Source organism: Pagrus pagrus, assembly GCF_965226575.1.
Source record: "Pagrus pagrus genome assembly, chromosome: 2".
In the NCBI taxonomy this organism is placed as follows: Eukaryota; Metazoa; Chordata; class Actinopteri; order Spariformes; family Sparidae; genus Pagrus; species Pagrus pagrus.
This window is the reverse complement of record NC_140186.1, coordinates 11,651,417-11,671,211: the sequence shown is the minus strand read 5'-3', so window position 1 is coordinate 11,671,211 and position 19,795 is coordinate 11,651,417. Positions and strand designations below refer to the sequence as shown.

The 19,795-nt window shown below is 39.5% G+C and overlaps 1 protein-coding gene across 7 annotated transcripts in view; it reads right to left on the bottom strand.

Annotated features, from left to right (window-relative positions):
- inpp4b (inositol polyphosphate-4-phosphatase type II B) overlaps positions 1-19,795 on the bottom strand; it is a 238,217-nt gene that overhangs the window by 37,405 nt on the left and 181,017 nt on the right. For all 7 annotated transcript variants that reach the window (XM_084374031.1, XM_084374028.1, XM_084374032.1 and 4 more), the window contains 3 exons: positions 12,728-12,858; positions 4,696-4,800; positions 595-703 (listed from right to left, as the gene is read on the bottom strand). In XM_084374031.1, the coding sequence (XP_084230157.1) occupies positions 595-703; positions 4,696-4,800; positions 12,728-12,858 (345 nt within the window). The remainder of the gene's footprint in view (positions 1-594; positions 704-4,695; positions 4,801-12,727; positions 12,859-19,795) is intronic.

Here is a 19,795-nt window from a genome sequence, read left to right as displayed (position 1 = left end):
GCTTTTCTTGGAAGAATTTACAGTTTTTTAGCTTGTTAAATATTTAGCAGGGACATTGATTGATCCTTGCAGAGCTTATTGTAGACTCGTACATTTCATACTTTTTGTATTAAAAATATTGATGAGAAATTTCTTCTTTCTCTACTTAGTTGGCTCGCTTGGTTTTGAATTAGAGCATATTAGAGCTAGCTGGGAAGTTGCAGCGAATTGTTTGGCTCTTCACTGACAAGTTAACATACAACTTCACAAGGAAGAATAAAAAATGCTTGCGAGGGAAAAGAACCAGTACAGAGGAACTTCTGACTCACCAAACCTTTTCCATCATGCCTGTTGCCTCCAGTCAAATTGAGCTGTCAGAGGCAGTGGAGTTCCAGTCTAAATTCAGCATTGCTCGGCTGTAAGTAACTGTATGGAGCCTGGAAAATCAAGTCCACAGGCCAAGGACAAATTTGTTTGTCACTATCAATTATGCCTAAGTTAAATTCTTTTGTCAATACAAGCCTGTTTCAACCCCAGCATGTGTCCTTTATTAAATAACCCATGCTCCCTCGAAACACCACGGTGCACCTGTTTGCAAGGAATTTAATGTCTTACCTCTTTTTCTCTGCTTCATATCTGCTAAGGAGACGCTGCAGACCACCGCATTTGAAGCCCTGGAAGTGGGCGGCAGGGGCACCGACAGTGACAATGTCATAGAATGCATCTGTAGAGAGAGAAAATAGATTTGACAGGTTAAAATCCATGACATGTATAATACAGCAACTTGGAAACATTGGGACTGAATGGACCTTGAGGTGAGAAAAAATAGATTAAAACAATAAATTATTCAAGTCAGTGTGTTTTTTTATATTCTAAATAGACGTCAACTTAATTTTAAATTGGAATTGTTGTAAAATATCTTCGACAGGGATACTTCCGTGTTTTATCAACAGTTAATGTTACCTGACATGAGGATTGATTCAATATTTATGAATATACCGTGCAGCTGTTTCAGGGTTTTAGTACACATTAAAATTCAAAGTTATATGTTGCAGTTACCTTTTGTTACCTGCACACAGTATTTCTAAGCCCACACTGTATTTATGCAAAGAAATGAGGCATGACATTATTATGCACTCTACCAGTAAATGTGCTTTTTTGGCGTACATATTTCAGGTTGATTTATATTGTGTCTACATCACTCTATTACTAGTCATCTCTCTCCAGCCATCTTTCGCTCTTAATGTAGTGTTGGTCCCATGTTAAACCAGAAGGACGGCCAATGTCACAGCGCTTCATTCCAATTTGCACACCGTCGTCAAAAGTAAATAAACACTTCACAGACGGCTAGGCGGGCACAGAGGTGCTTACAACAGGCCTTGTTTTGAATGAGTAATGGATGAGCTGACAATTAAATCCGAAAAAACAGGGAGGAGAGGGGGTGGACAGGGGTTTATGGGGGTGAATATTTTGGTGTGGTTGAGTGCCAGGTCAGCTAATGAACACCCCCGGGATGGCAGCAGTGCACAGCCCTACCATAGGAAAAAAACAATGCTTGAAAAATTGTTGAAAATAGAAATTAATGACAAAACGCAGCTCCAAGCAGTGTCACAGAAATGTGAATGACAGTGTGGCCGTCCCCTAACAACACCACAATAGACCAATAGTGGTTTGATGTAGGGGCTTCGCTCCTACCCACTGCTTCTACCATTAATTATCCCTGTGCCTGACCATGTGGCTCCCCGTCCGACACGCGTTTGGCCCCGAGAGTTTTCAGATGTCCAAGTTCCCTTAATTGGTTTTCCCACACCAGAAGAACACTGAAATACAATGGCGGGTGTTAAAACATCAAGCACAATGACCAATTTGTGCTTGATCTGCCTGCTCTTCCTCTCACACCATCCTTTTCTCAGTAAATCCACAGCCGAACAAGCTGTTTAAGTAGTGAGAGGACAGGTGCTTTCTAAAACAGGACTCTAGTTGTGGTAGTCAGGATGAGTGGTTACAATTCATACTTAACCCACTCCACAATCCTGTTTAACAAAGACAAAGCATCCTTTTACATGACCCAAATGAGTGCTGAACAATTCTTTCAATTCAGCTTTGCCAAGCTGAGCTTTTTAGGCAGGAAATATTTTGCAGTTGTCATTTTGGAGACAGAAGAAAGCCATTCACAGCAAAACAAATGAATACCGTTTGAGCTCAAAGTGTTTTTTTTCTCCTCTCGGTTTCCTCTTCTTGCTGGATGATAAATAGACAAAATGAAAATGAATGGTTTAGCATTGTCGACTGGATTGTATACCCAAGCTCAATGAAATGCATCACTTCAGAAAATCAAATGGAACAATAGAGCAATTGACCACAGTTGGAAACTGAGACTCGACTCCATTAAGGAGCAAGTTGCAGTGTTTCCTGAGCGTGACTGGCTGCAATCATTTATTCAATGAATTTTCCTTTTTAAATCGAACAAAATGTGCAACATAATAGTAATTCACTAACAAACGAGGTTATTACAGTAAATTACACCAGAAGGTGGGCAGATATTCAGACTGAATGGTCATTTTGAACAACATTCTTGTTGGAGCAAAACCATTCAGCAAATTTCACAGTAACATTTGAGTGACCAGATTCCAACAAGATGATGTTTGTGTGGGACAATGTTGGACAGGTTACCAATGGTTAGAGGTAGTCTTAAGTTTTGTCCAATGCAATCTCCAAGTGTGGCAAAATGACAAGTCCTAACTTACTACCACAGTCTGCTGACCTGTATGAGTGGGAGCACCGTGTTAAATTCAAAATGTTATTTCAGCTGCTGCTACCAGTTTTGTTTCTGTCATATTCTGCCTTAATCCCTTTGGGCGTAGTGTTGGCAGCAAAGACTGTGCCAGGTTAAACTGGACTTTTACCCAAGTCTGTGCAGTTTGATTTTCATAAAACAAAACCAACCTGTGATTACGGTCTTCCCTGATTTCTCTTCACAGGCATTGGATGAAAGCCAGAAAAAGTGTAGCAAAGCATTTCAAAAGTGTAAGACATCATCTTGATATGTGCTGCTTAAAGTGGGACATCTGGTCACCCTGTAGGTATAGATATACTGCATATACTACATGTGTATGAAAAGGCCCCACATGGTCTGGAGAGAGAGGGGGAAATTACATGCAGCTGTGGTATGAAATGTGTCTCAACCACTATGTCACCTGAATGCCCCCCGTGTTCCTAATTAATATAGAAAAAAAACATTTTGAAAAAAATCTGTAAGATATTTAAAAATTCTGCTCTTAATGTCTTTTCCTTAAAACACCATGCACCATTGATTTATGCACCAGATTTCTTAATTAACATCATGAAGCCGATGGGAGCTGTGTGTATCCTGCAGGTCCTACTTTAGTTTACAATGTGCAGTGTTCACACACAGACAGATCAGCTAAAGCACCACTGCCTGGAACTCAGTCAAGGTGTGAATTGGGCCCACAGAGGGTAATTATTACCGTGTCTATCAATCAATTGACAAACTCCTCTAAGGCTCGTTTCATCTTGATTGCCCCACCCCCCTTTCTCTGCCAGTGCAAGATAGTTGCAGGGTTGTATGATGACTTGATTTTACTTATTTTAACTGTCATTCCTGATGTCTTCACTGAAAAAAAACTCAGTTTATGTCAAGGTTTGTTTCTCTTCAAGTTTTCATCAATCATCGAGTGTATAGTTGAAACGGAGCCCACTCACAGATAGTGAGGCAGCAGTTAGTCGCCTTAATAGACTGAGACAGTTCCAGGGCAATAACAGACCCTGCCAGCTAGAGAGCAGCGGTGGAGGAGACAGGCTCGTCTTCCTCTCCGGAGATACGCAAAGGGCTTAATTAGTGTTTTGTCTATCTTTCTCAGGCCAAGTTAATTCTCACCTTTCAGCCTGGGTGATGACCTAGAACCACCCTGTCTGAACCCTCTGAGTGTCTCTGACAGATGGAGAAGTCAGGCATAGAAAGACAACAGTAGGTGACAACCGCAGCAGCTTGTGGGAATCTGTGTCATATGAAACCACCTGTCTAAAATAGCTGCTTTTTCTGTCCAGAAGTTTCAGGTCAAAAAACTTTTGAACCATGTTTCTTATGAGCAGGTTTCTACATTTTAAAGTGGCTTTAATCAACTTTAATAGCTTTAATTATTTTTATATATATATATATTATATATGACATGTTATATTTTAACAATGTATGAAACGACAATGTGAAAGAAAACGCATGTAGTGATAAATCTATAGAGAATTAACACCTCAATCTGCTGTTTCCCATTATGGAGTTTCATAGTACGACTCAGCTCATTGTTCAGCTGTCTCCCTCACAATTTGCTCCCATAGTGTCATTTTCAGCCTTAGCAGGCGGTCGGTTTCACAAAAAGACTCTAAAAAACCCACTATACATGCCCTGTTCAGCCTCAAATGGCAGACAAAGTTAGCAACTAAGTGATCAATGTAGTGGAACATTTGGCAGCTAAAGAGCCAGATATTTCCCCCAGAGTAAAACGAGAGTAAATACTGGACTCACATCTGATAATGTTATTTAGTAACTGCATGAAGCAACTGTTTCACCATATCAAATTGACAGCATGTCAATGCTGTGTTTGCAACTAGTTTCCACTTTTCCCAGAATAGCCAAAAAAAGCAGCTACTGCTACTTGGTTTGTGTGAGATGTAATAATAGGTCTAAAAAGAGTGTAATACCTGTTTTTCTGGGGCACGTCACCCTCATCCTCTGGGTGTGCAAGTTTATTGGGATGAACTCCAGAGATTTCTGGGCTTTGCAGCAGCTTGGCTTGAATGAACGACCTGGAAAAAAAACCCACAACAAGTATAAGTCATATTGTCAAAAACATACTGGATGGAAGTTTCGAAGATAAAAACATCACAATGAAGACCATTGTGTTAACGAAAGGCCTCAACGTCTGCAACACCTATACACTTAACAACATGACTGCTTTATATGACTATTCTCCTAATCACCTTGTTTATGTGCTTATGAAGAGTAGGACGCAGGAACAGATAAGGAAAGATAAGACTATAAATTGGATTGATGTTCAAATGTTCTCTTTGATTTTCCAATGAAAGAAAAAGCCTTGTGCAACTGAATGACTTGTATGACAAATTAAAATCCATTTAAATTAGAGATTGCAGTGCAGATTCAATTATGCATTGTAAGGATGTGGGGTATTCACAACTTGACATCACAATATTCAAAGTAAAATGGTGACAAAGAATGTATCACTATTTTATTTTGTCTCCACTGAGTGGTCGCTTAATGACTATGGTTTTAGACTATAATAAACAAATGACAGTACAGTTAGTAAGTTACAGTAAGTTTCAGGTTAATAAATCAAAATTTTCCCAAAGAAAGCATAATTGTAACAAACAATATCACACATTACACAAACACAACTTAAAATACTAAACAAATAAGTTATTCTTTGGCACTGGCTTATGATTAAAATGATGTTAAACCTCCGAACCATTCCACTTTTAAATGCCCATGCAGATTAGACTCATCTACTCATATCAGACTGATAATGTATCAATAAGAGCGCAACAATTATCTCCATTTTTTTTCAATCAGGTGCTTATGACATCTTCTAATGTGCGATGTAATCCTTTAAGCACAGGATTTTATGCCCTTTGCAGTCGCTACTTTGCTCAGAATGTCCAATTAAAATTTTCTGCCATCCGATACTCTTTGTTTGTAGCTTATAGTTAAGCTCAAAATCACAAACTGACACTCCATGTTGGCTGCTCCAATCTCAAATATGTAAATAGGGTTGATGGGCCTCTTTGAAATGAGGCTAGGCTTTCAAGAACAATCACGTAACAGAGGCAATTTAGAAGTGTTGTGATGTTTGCCAGCGGAGGTAAGTCACTAGAAAAAGGAAGCTATTCAGAACAGACCAAACAGGGGAACAAAAATTCTCATATCACAAAGTTTCATAATCAAGTCTGGCATTGAAAACTTTTAATTAAATACTCTTTTAAGACACCCGACTTTGAATTTTCTATCTAAAGTGTTAAGCTTGAGTTACAAAACCTGTGAAAAACTGCTCGAGTGCAACTTTCATGTTTTCCAGCTTGCATGTAGAGGTCACAGAGGAGGATGATGTATGAGGAACATGTTGATGTAATTCATTAATCCAAATTGTAATGTAACAAATGTAAATTTGTTTCATGGAGGTGAAGTAAATATTAAAACGTGCGTGTGTGGATCTATACATTTTCATTATAAGTGAACTATTCTTATAACTAACTAATTTATTAGGCCTATCAGACATGTTTAATAGCTATCTAGTAAAGGCTTACATAAGTCTTTTCATTCTGTGGCACTTTAATAATGTTTTTCTATCTTTTTGTAACACAATTGTGGTCGGCAAGATTTCCTTTTCATTGTTTTTGACATTATCTTTTGTGATGTGTTGTCAGCTGTGCTGTGATCATTTGACACACACCACTGTTGCCATAAGTGTGACGTCTTTTCCTTGAATTGTCTGTTGACAATCTTTTGTTGGCAATGGTCTTCTGTCATCTGGCTTATCATAATATCCACCCAGTTTTTTTCCTCTTTCTTTTTTTTCTTCCTCAGACAACATGCTTTTGCTGATGTGGGAAACACATCATGACATTCCTTTGCCGATGGGACCAGAGGTAATGAAGCTTTCTCAACAGGAAAAACCTGATGAATAAAAACTTTCATGAGGAGAGATATATCAATTAGCATTACCGCAGTTTGAGTCTGTGTTTTTGGCATTTGTAAGTAGGAAACCACTGGACATTTTTGATGAGGCACCACTGTGTAAGAGAGCCACTGGTTATTTTAAAGGAGAACAAGACAATTTCCAGCTGTGTTTGTGGCGACAAATGGTGTTTGTGTGTGAGGATGTTTCCCTAACCCTAATTTTGTGGTTTTTGTGCCTAAACCTAAGCAGAGCACAAGCACAGCGTTGTGACAAGAGAGAAATAGAAAATGGAACCTAAAGAAATGTCGCAACATAAACAAATGTTAAGTTTTAACTTATCTGTGGTTTTGCAGAAACATACTTAGTTAACATTCATTCTGGAAATTGGGTTGGTATGGCAACATAAAGCAGAGTATGTTCCCTGCACCAAAGCTCACAATGTATGTTAACCATAATGTCAAAAAGACAAAATCAGTATCTACACCTTCCATATCTTCCATCTGATTTGTGTTGTAACTCAGATGAACTCAGGTGTTGGAGAAGAGCTAAAAACAGAGCAGCAAACACTCTTTTACGTCCTGTTCTTAATTAGGCTTGACGCAACAGACCGGTTTGCACCAATCAAAGCTTCAGTGCTGCAGAAGGGTTATTTTCATGTATCGCCTAGGTGAGAAAACCTTTAACCTTCCACAGATTTAAACATTTTGGCAATTGGCTAAACATGAAAACAACTGCAACTCCATTACCGATATGATCCTGAAGCTGCTGAAAAATAGATAACACTTTTGACAGTGATGTGGCTTATTATTTTCAAGCACTGGAGATCAATCATGTCATCTTCCTAAGGTGGTAACAGATTTGCTACTGCTTATAAAAGTGCAAATGTAAACAGATGCCATTTCTAACCACTGAATATACAATCTGAGCGTCTGGAGGTTCAGTACCAGGCACAGACCAGGAGCTGACTGCCTAATGAGCTGCTGCCTTAGAAACCAGACAAATGCACACAGATTGCAGCTGCAAACTCAATGAAAACCACAGCACACATTTGTTTTCCATTTTCGTAAATCATTTTCTTAGTCAATGCACTCATTATAAGCACCAGAGAAACATTAAGATGTTCAATAATTCATACAGTACTAAGTATACCTTTGTACCATTAGCACATATGATGTCAACTAGCCAAGACATGTGCCCTATGAGAGGTCCCAGAGGGCAAGAGATGTGATCATTTCCTTAACATTGCTTAACCGTTTGCTCAACGGTTTCCAGGCACGCCACTGGCTCCATGACGCTCTACCTAGGCACAATGTGCTGTGAGCTAAATGCTAATATCAGCATGCTAACATGCTCACAGTGACATGTTGATGTTTAATAGGTAATATTAACTAGGTCCACCATCTTAGTTGAGCATGTTAGTATTTGCTAATTACCATTAAACACAAAGTACAGTTGAGACTGAAGGGAATGTCATTAATTTTGCATGTATCTGGCCTGGAATCAGAGTGTGATGATGGCGCTAGATAAAATGAGAGGGTCACAAAGTTGTTAAAATGTGTCTTCTAGAGACAGGGTAAAAAATTTACTTTATTGTCCAATGGCCGAATGACAAGTGAATGTTCAAATTTTACCAGCCACTCAATATATCACTTTTGTTTTTCTGGCTGGGAAGTAAAGGACATTTCCCAGCCACTTGCATATTTTTACCAGCATTTGGCTGCTGTCTGGTGCTAAATTTGGGTCCTGTTAGGGAACTCAAATATCCGTTGCGTATTTCACAGCAGTCCACCAAATATGTGAAAATTTAAAAACCAGAAACACCATTGTCAGGCCAAGTCAGTAGTCTTCATCTGCTGGTGACAATGAATGTTTAAAATGATATAATCCATCCAACTGTTAAGATTTTTCAATCTGCAGACCTACATTTCCATCCATAGTGCCAGACCTCTAGTGTGACGTAAACTGTGTAAATGTATTCACCCAGTTAGAATTAAACTAGTGTCTTCAGTGTACATCAACACATTTATGTGCTAGGAGAAGGAGGAGCTGTTTCCAAAGGTTAACATTGAAGTCAATGGTCAGGCTGTCAACGCTGCTCAGTGGGCTTCCACAGTTGGCTGTAGAGCTCTGGGGACCAGGCTAATCGAGCTAGTGACCGTTGTAGGTTAGATGAATTAGTCATATCAGATCCCCATCTGTTTGCCCAGGTGGGCTGGCTATGTGACAGAAAGGCTGGTTGCCAGCAGGCCTGACCAACATCCGCCCACTATATCTTCTTTTAATTTTTCCTGTCATTTCTTTGCTCTAAGTCACTTTTATCTAGTCCTTTAAATCCTTCAGAAGTTGAGTAACCAATATCCTATGCTTTTAGAAATTTCTGCCTGGGTGCCTGAGGAAAAGCGGAGAGGAAAAAAACAAGATCACAAACTACAGCAACCAGCACCGGAAAAACAGTGGTTTGTAAGTGAGGTCTGTCAGATCAGTGCAGGTCTGTTTAACTATGTAGAGGGTTTTCATCTTCATGGTCCTGTGGCACAAAGAACACAGCAGGCTTTTTAATCAATTCACAGTTAGATATGTTGTAGACATAGAGGAGGATTGGACACATGCTGTGTGTGAGCAGCCAGTGAGTCATGTTTAAAAGCACAATGTCCTTTTACCAACATCTAAATTGTCTTCAGTAATTATTTTTAAGGGCCTTTCTTTTCTTTGAATATGTTTGGATGTTTACTGTAGTAACCTGCAAAATATCTGTGCACACCACAGCTGAACATGCTTCCTGGAGGTAGCATACTGCAGAGACTACTGTTCTAATACAGATACTAAAGAGAGGAAGTAAGATATGAGCCTTAATCTACAATACGAAGCTCTGGGCCTTAAGCTGTAGTTATCCCATAAGTGGAGTTTAAGAGTGACTGACAGTTTTGTGCAGAGAAGTGCCGGCAGTATTGGAGGTCCAACAAACACCACGCTAACAGGATTACGCCTGTGCCTTTAATTCGCCGGCTGGTAAACAATGAAAGCGGGGATGATTAATTTATGAATGGAATACAGTTATTAGAGCATTTGAAGTGTTTGCTGAGGTCAGCTCATCATTAAAAATGGATAAAATGGAATCAGTGCGGGTGCTGAACCTGAACATGGGGACGCTGTCTCATCCTCCCAACGGACTGCTTCTCTTCCTCTTAATCTTATTCTACTACCTGCAGTTTCTCCAGCTTTATTGTCCTTATGAAACAAAATTGAATAACAGCAAAATAAGGAAAAACCTGCATCCGACCCCTGAAATGTGTACAGACCACTGATTCTTCTTTTGCTAATGAAAATCCCTCTGATTCAGGTTCGACCTTAAATTATACATGCATTAGAGCCAGCCTCTAGTTTATATAAATGCATAAATAATCCTATTTAAGGACAGCAATCCTCTGAGCCACGTGAAGCCTGCAAAATGAACTACATTGAAAACATAATTCAAAATTTAGAAGACACAAACTATTTATTTGTGTATAACAGTTAATAGAACAGTGATTTTTTTGTTTCAACTGTTTTGACACAGCTTCGGATGTTAGATATTAACAAATACTGCAATATATCTGCCATCATATGCAATATTTTCCCCAATATTGAACAGCTGTTACGGCATCTTCGGGCTTTTATTTTGAAATGAAAATGCATGGCCGCCTTTGTGGCAGCTGAGGCAATGATATTTGTGAGGGTACTACAGGTTAATTAACGTGATGTAGGGGCATCCATGCAGCGCTTTAACATACAGACATGAAGAGCTCCAGCTTGCTAATTTGGCAATATTTCGGGTTTAAAGCGTGAGAAAATGGCCAGCAATGGAATTTGATTGAGACTACATTTTGCTTTTGCCGTGACCAGTTGTTAACTAAACGAGGCAACACAACAAATTTTTGGTCTCACCTCAGCGTCCATCACCCAGCGCCGTTTGCTTGGCTGGACCCTCCAAGCAAACAGCACCTATATCGCCTATCGCGATTTTTAAAAAGGACAATATTGTGATTTAAAATTCTGGATATTGCCCAATCCTTGTCCTCGTCTTCCCTGATCCTTCTCACCTCCCTTTCCTGGTCTTCGAACTCAAACCACCTCCAACTTTATTCTCCACCTTTGTTTTAATGATATTACTTATCAATAATTAATCTGCAGCAGCCTGTCCGCCTGACTTGTTTAGCCGCATCTATCATCCTGTTAAGTTAATGCAGGGCTGGATTAGATTGGTGAGTCAGACAGGGGCTCCTACATGTATTGCAGCATCTGGGCCACACAAGGGACTTGTCAGGAACCATAATGACCAAGACCACATTATCCATTTCCCCCTCGTCCTTAACTCCTTCCCTCAGAGCTCAGGCAGGCAGTGCAGAGGCTTAGCACCATCATCTCTTATCAGCTGTGCAAAGCAAAAAGCAGCAGAGACAAATATCTCATTATAGGGATGAGAGTAAATCAGAGTAAAATTAATCAGTAGCCATAATGTTCCTATGTTCACAGCGAGTTAATATATGCATTGGAAGAGATTGTAGAGAGGAAAAGGAACAAATTCAGAGTGGTCGATCAGTATATGAGCTTGTCTGTTTTGTTGTTCCTGCTAAGATTTTCATTAGTAACAATTTAATGAGTTAAGTTGAGGACAACAGCAGATAATCACAGTACAGTAATGCAAGCACCTAACATCTGTTGTTTGGAGCAGTAAAAGGAATTTGTGTCTTTGTGCCAGTACAAGGACAATGCCTAGTGTAAACATAATATGTGCACTGTTGGTATGTAGTGAGTGATAAATAAACACAACAAAAACATCACCTACATATCTAAAAACATCTCAAACACCCGCTCATCAGTGGCATTCTGCGGTTTAATCACACGTCCGATGTTTCCTTGTTCAATGTCAGAGGCAAAAGAGAAACAGCCTAATTACTTTCTGTGTTCACATTAGAGCTAACTGAGTTGATTAATGTTATTATGTAAAACATCTGCAGAAAGTGTGCAAAAAATATCTGCATACCAAGTAGAACACTGAATATTTGTAAATGAGATGCAAGACTCGTGTTTTTGAGATTTTCTGTCAGTTTTTGTGTGCTCTACAAACGGTTAACTTCACAAAATGCAGAAGAGCACATGGGCACACACATTTCAATTGCCCCTGATGAAACCTGTGTTGCTATGGAAACTCTTTGACAGAAAGTAGATAAATGAACGTACCTCTCGCTAAGCTTGCTATTGACTGAAATCACCCAGAATCCATCTTTCAACTTAAAGTTCTCTTTTCAGGCTTAACCTAACAGATTAGGGGCTGCCACAGCAGTTTGATCGGGTTACAACAGAATCAACACAGGGGCAAGTCAGCCCAGATTACAGACCTAACTCACTCCTAATTACCCCTGTATAACCCTCTGTATTTATGGACGACACATACAGTAAGAGACTACGTTAACCACTACAAACATTCATTTTTTAGACAGAATTTTACTACTGAAAAGAGAGTGAGTTGATTGATAAGGTATGCAGTGACATCTGCACACCTTAGCCTCTACTTCCTCTTGTTCACAGTACAACAATGTGTTGACTCTCAATCCTTTGGAGAAATAAAAAAACAAACAGGTTTTTCTGAACATTCAAGGACAAACCATGATAAGAAGAGAACAAAAGGATTTTCATCTGCTGGACCAGAATCATATCTGAACAATGACTCCCACACACCAAACATCTCCAATTTCATAACCAAGTGTGTTTGCGTGATTCGGAGCAAAACACCTTTGTACAATACAAACACAGAGTCTGCGCGTTAGATAATGCTCCTATGAACATATATTACTTCCATTCAATGGTTTGGAGGTGATAAGTGTGCAAGGGAGCATTATCTAGTGTCACTAGTGCTTCTGTCCAGCCCCCATTATTTAAGGTGCTTGGATTTGCACACTTTTGTAAACTTTTTCTTAAAAAAACACCTTTGTACACATGTGCATGAGAGCATTTGTTGATACAGCTATGAATGTAAGGGTGAGTAGTGGGTGCAGTCGTACCAGTAATCTTGTCCAGTTCAGCCAGAGTCTCCTGGTAGGAGTTGATGATTCCTCCATATCGTGTCATCACCTCTTTTCTTAAGTTGTCCCAGTGAGGAGACAGCTCCCCCAGCTCCCTCAGGTCCTGCACCCTGCAGATAAACACAGATTCATTAGGACCTTTGTGGTGTTAATGGCTATTAAAAAGATCATTGATGAAGTCCAAAAATCTTGGCTTGCTTCTGTGTTTAAAATATACACAGTAGACATAAAACAATCTTATTTAAGGGAGGAAAACTATTGAGTATAATGTAAGGCTACATCTAGTGTTTGGTCACACATGCTTCCCAAACCTCCTCTCTCAACTTTCTAGTTAGGGTTTAACAAATGAATAACACAAACAGAAGCTTGCACACACTGAACCAGACACACATTCACACACAGTTACATCCCGAAGCACCCTGTGCTGAGCCAGATAAACACATTTCTGAACCTCAGGCTAGTAGCTGGTGCCCACTTATCCACTCTGCCCTATCAAATTCCTCCCCTGCTTCTACCATTCTTCTGCCATTACTTATAAAACAGTCTTTACTGGTGTCACTGGGGCGATCAGTTGCCTCTGTTTCATCTATGTGCCGGCTGCCTAAGGCCAAAATCATCTGTGCTCTTTCTTTAGGTAATAATAGTTGGTGTATGGAGTGTGTGTCTGTGTTTGTGTGTGAGGGTGGGGGTGGGGGGCTGATTTCCTACTAGGAAGAACAGTGTCTTTCATTGGCTCATCATTTGCATGTGAATGGTGACATCAGATGGACTGATATCATTCAGAAACCAGCCCTCCAGCATCATTTAAAAGTAAATTGCAGTAATATCATCCAGATTAGAGGTTGAAGGAGGTTTAATATAGTATTCAGGATAACAAATAGATGGACCTATGCATTGCTTTCATGATAATGAGCCCAATTTTCAGTGATTACCCCTCATATAATTTGTATACTGTACGTCTTCAAATGAAAGCCTGCGTGTAAAAATGCTTGTTGGCTCGACTTGTTGTTAAGACCAGGCATAATTGCTTGAATGCATAATGTAGTAGTTTTTTTTTTTTTGTAGTTTAACTATGACAACAAAGCATTAGGTGCTAAAAGCCTCTCCAGGCTATTTCCCGGTTTCCTCCAGGTAAGTAAGATATTTTTAGATCACTTTGAAGTATTTCAAAACGCAGCAGTGATAGAAATGGTGCCAAAGACAAAGAGACGGAATGAGTCAAGGTCATTTGTATGATCAAACCCGCCACATTTTAATGGGGTGGGTTCAGATAAATTACACACAAAAAACAAACAAACAAGAAAAAAAAGAAAGAAAACAAATATATTTTAATATGTGTCTCCTGTGGTCTTCCACTCATGCTGTCCACAGTTTCATAGGGACTATTTCTTTGTTAAAAAGTAGTTCCAATAACAACTGTCTACAGTACAGCAAGGTCTTTCAATCATCCAGGGAAAGACATTATGAGGTGGAATTTTTAAATGTATTATAACACTGCAAGCACTACCAGCTCGATTCATGAATCAAGAATCCATCCTGCCAGGCTTCAAGCTACTGTATGTGCTTGTCGCCAAACCACAGTGGTTGATCTAATCCTTGCTCTATGAGAAACTACTGGAAGCTACAGTCATGATGTAGGTGTGACAGCCAGCCAGAGACTGTTTGTTTGAAAACAACAATAGTGGCTCCTCATGAGGTTAGATGCTGCTATAGAATCAGTAATATCAGAACTGGAAAGAAGAGCTCATTGAATGACGACAAGGAACGGCATTGATGCTTTTTCTCCATGTAAAAGATGTTTGTGCTCAGTAACAGCTTGATTTACCCACTGGCTCTACTGGTGGCAGTGCTCTCCTTCGTGGTTCGTTGACCTGACTGGTTGAAGTCTGCCTGTGATAGGCAGATGGTTCATCCAATCACCTGCCAAGTATTATTTGAAAGGGCCCGAACTTTTCCAAACAGTTTCTAGAGAGGATATCTCACTTGGTCTTGTGGAACAAACCATCTGGTGCGTAAGGTTAAAGCACCACAGCTAGACTGATACATTGGCCAATACAAGCTTAATGAAGTGAAGCCTGCGAGCTGGTTCAGGCTGCCCAACTCAAGTCCAACACTATACTCACAGTCTTCTCAGTGCATGATACATCAAAAACAGTGTGAAGTTCAGCCATCAGTACTCTGCTCACTCTTTAGTTGCCTGCCTGCTGCCACACTGTTCACCTGAATGGTACGCTGTCAGTGGCTGCTACTGCTGCTGTTATTAGCATTTCAAAAGCCAGACCCGCACCCCAGCATCAACCTGTAGGTTCTAAGTCTACTTTCTTCTAGAAGGGGAGTTAGTATTGTCGCTCCCTAGTGCTGTGCTGAAGTTTTACTTTTGGGGGAGTGATGGGATCAGAGCCTTCACATCAAACATTGATGCTATATATATTATAAAGTTACATTTTAATAAATTCCAGGAGTTGGCTGACTGAATTGATGTCTCTATGTATGTACTGATAACAAGAAATTGCAGGACAGCAGCCCAGTCACCAGAAACATATGTTGGCAGTTAACATTTTTCTGCAAATCACTGATACATTCACAATTGTACGTGTCATAGGCTACATACCATATCGACATTTCTAGAATATGTGTCATATCTGACTGTTGTATCGAGATGTGAGTGGGTTGGAGGTTGACACACTGGCGAGAAGGCTGTACAGTCAGTGACAGTTCGAGACTGTGTTTCAATAGTTGTAAGCATTACACAACTCGATATTTTGAAAGAGACCTCAGGACATTGCCAGCTGTGTTTGTGGCAATTAAAACAGGTATTTAAAGCCAAACAATGATCCTTTACTAACTCTAACATAGTGATTTTTGTGCCTAAACCTAACCAGATCACAAGTACAGCATTGTTACAACATGAAAGAGAAAATTTCATAGAAAGTTTCAACAAAGCTGTGGGTTGCAGAAACGTCTATTACCGACATTGGGTGACCGATTGGGTAAAGTACAGAAATGCTGAAATGGGTTTACATAGTTTGACCACCAGACAGCACTGACAAGCAGATTTTTCACTTGTAAAATGTCCTGCTTACTGTACATCCTGGCCACCATAATAAGAGGAGAAAAAAAATTGCCTTAAAATCCAGTAGTAGTTGGATTATTGTGGGAAATTCCATTTACCTCCAATCTAATTGAGGAAAGGGCAGAAATTCAGGCAGGGATAAATTAAAACCTAGACAAATTCAACCAGCAGTGAAGCGCAGTGTGCCAGCAGCTCACTAAAGATACATACAGCAAACATTCGCATTTTACATTCGATGATGCAGATTTCTTGTTTGGCTAACGACAGCTGAACTGGCTTTAAAACAAATGGTAGATCACATGTGAGACATTCTCCTCACCTCTCGCCTCTTGTAAATTTTAAACAAAACTTGAAATAACCTCAAGGCAGAGAGGCACCACATGCTGGGCAACTCTGCCAACATGCTCTGTAGGTGGTTGTAAGTAAGTTATGCTTATGTCAGAGGGAGACAGACACGAGGCCTCCTCACAACGCAAGTACATTCCAGATTACCATGAGCAAAAAGGAACTTACAGAACCACCGGCAGCAGAACAGACATGCATAACACTTCCTTCCTCCTTTCCCCATCTGCATATAAATAGGGCTTGAAAGCATTCTTAATTATAAAGGGATTTAAACAGAGACCAATGATGAATACACATGTTTATTCAAAAGGTATGTTAAACAGTTCTGGAGATGAGATTAGTATCTTTATAAATGAGAGTGCTCAAAACTCCTACTTTTGAAATGATAAGAAAAATCTTGCATCAGTTCATAAAAAGAGAAAAACAAACAACTTAGATAGAAAAAAAAAATCACAGCTCTCTCACTGATGCATGCTATTGGTAGTCTAGGGCTGAACAAGATAATGATATCAGTACAACAGCAGTGAGATAGATTTCCCAGCTCGTCAGGTCTGAGTATACCCGTGCCACATGTCTCTCTAGTTTCAATCAAACATATTGTTTCCAGCATGCTCACTTCAGTTGAAGTGGCCCCTAATACCATAAGTGGGCAATTTTAACCAATCAAGGGGGGATGTTCTTTAATTTTTGGGTATATATATCAAATTTTACATGGTACTAGATTGCCACAATGCTCTTTAAGAGATTGCAACCATTCACAATAATCAATATCCTCTGAATGTACCTCTCAGCTGCTGCTATTTGAAGATCACAGTGTCAAACTACACTTTTGTCTCGTGAGACACCTGTTATTTTGTGTCGGGAAGTCTGGAGTGGAGGTCAAGAAGGACGATCCTGGCCTAAATAATAGATAATGGATAAAATAATAGACAAACATATCTGCTTGCTAAATGAGGGTGACAAGGCAGTGGGATGGTGGATAGAGAGATATAGTATCAACTCCTTAATCAGAGTGCCATTGTTTGGAAAGAGTAAAGGTGTGATTGGGGCGAGGTGTGATAAGAGTAAGGCTAGGTTGATTAACTATATGTATGTAAAAGAGGGTCAATCAGGTCTTTTAGTGTCACATCAAGAAGTGCTCCAATAAAGAGTTTATACATAAAAAAGTATCTGAGAGTGGAATTATGATGTTACTCCTTATACGGTCTAAATTAACTAACTTGTTTCAAAATGGGCAACATAATTGTTGTCATCATCGTTTACCAACTGTAAGTATTTCGAAAAATTCAGAGGATTATGCATCTGATTGCAGTTTCCAAACAAGACAAACTATGAGATAAGGAATAAGTGGATAAAAAGTAGAGAACAAGATAAATAATGGTGACACTATATCAAGGTACACATATTAAAGGTAGGGAAGGCAATTCTGGAGAAAGATAGTTGATTCTGTTTAATTCCTCGCTCTGAGTGTGGCATTATTGCTCTGTATATATGTACATTTCTTGTATTTTTGTTTTGTTCTTGTTGATATTGATATTATTATTATTTGACGACCTGGGAATGAGACTCAACAATCAACTATCTTTCTCCAGAATCTCCTTCCCTACCTTTAAGCATCTTTTGTAACTCAGAATACAACCCATATTCTACCCATTTTAAAGTGAGATCTTGCTTGAAACTAATTTTTAGTTTTTCTAATTAGTTTGACATTGACTAACCCATACAGGTTCTACTTGTTAATAAGTTATGAGCAAGACCACACAATTAGTACCTCCTGTTCACACTGAATTTTTCACACAAAAGTAGGATTAAATACAATACTGTGAATCATACAGCTGACACAGTTATAGTGTAATAGTCATTTATTCTAACTAAAACACAATGTAGATATAAGAAAAAGAAACAATGGACCAAAATCAAGCACAGCAATGTGTTAAAATTGACTTGGACGGATGGGTGGGATAACACAATACATTTCCTGAAGAGCAGAGACCTGTCATGTGGGCACCTTTATTTCATGGTGCGTTATAGTGCCTGTTCAATTTAATCACAGAGGGCTTTGTGTGAGGGGTCAATAAAAACTGCGTGAGAGGACTGAAAAGCAAACCCTTCTTACACAACACATGCAGCTTGTTCTGAAAAAAAAAAAAACCTGCTGCATCCCACAAGCACCATCATTAATTCTGATCCTTAATGTACACAACAATTGAAAACAGGGAAGCCTGATGTCAATATGTACCTGTACGATCTTGCACTTTTACATAATCACAGTACTTGTTTATTAATAGGAAAGGGGACATAATTTTTTTTTCCTTTAATGAAAAACCTGACAGCTCTTAATGAATGGGGTTTAATCGACACCCACGCACTGGCACTTTACGCATGCCTTAATTATCTTTACACACACACACACACGCGCACACACACACGAGAGGCGTCACAGCGTCTTCACTAGAGGAAGGAAGAAAAATCAGCCACCTCTGTGTTCGCAGAGTTAGATTAGAACAAGACTGTAGACATCAAAGCGAACAAACAGAAGGAAGAAACATCCAAGATTATCGGAGAGTGCTGAAGCAAACTAAGCCACCCACCATCCGCCGCTGCACTCACAACTTTGCAGCACTAACTGAATCATTAAAAGCATCGAGCTAGCACCAGTGTGTGGCTGTGCTGACAGAATCGGCTAAATGGAGAAGCACTGTGGAGAAAGACAACATTTAAAGAGGATTATAGGAGAGGTGCTTAAGCGACCAAGCTGGAGATACAGTACACATGCCTGTTAATAAACAAATGTTGCATATGGTAGTCATGGTTTGGAGACTGCTGTGTGCTCATGAGCTGTATTATACAGATAAGACATTTAATAAATATTATATAATTGTCTTCTAAATTTAGTTGCGGTTTGGAATTATCAGTTTGTGATGCAGATTATCTTTTTAAACAGAAAGTGGGGCTAAAGATACTGAGAGATGACACGTGCGAGCCACCGTCTCGGAATGTGAATGGATTCCAGTACATCTGTTTGACAGGTAAACTGACAACAAAGCTTATCGAGTCAGTCGGTCAATAACAGCCGTGAGATTGTTTCTATGTGTTTTGTGTGTGGTTCCAAGTTCATCAAAATCTCTGATCATCTTTTCGTGCCTATAAAGAAATCCTCTTCAGCTGTATGTTGTGTTTGCGCGTGTATGGACGAGTTTGTGTTTTATGTATGAGAAGGGGTTGCTAGGGACAACAGGCCGGCTGAGTAATGATCTGCCTTGACAAACAGTGGTCGACCCTGAGGGAAGGAACTCTTTGATCTAATTACGGGCGCACACACAGAGACTAGTGAGACATCACCTCCTTCTGACCTTGTCTTAACACGCCCTCATTCTCACACAGTATTAACTGAGCGGGACCTTAATTGGAGTTACTGTATGTTACAGATTTTTTTTATCAAACTTATAACCCACAACATGAAAATTAACATTTTTGGCATGGACCACATGTAAATATTGAAGAGAGTAATGGAACAAAAAGGAGACACTGCACTAAGTGAAAAGAGTTGCAGGCTCCTCAGCAAGGTTACCAACTTTACTGTAACCTGGAAGACGGCTCGCACTGTAGGAATTTTGTCAGGCTGCTGT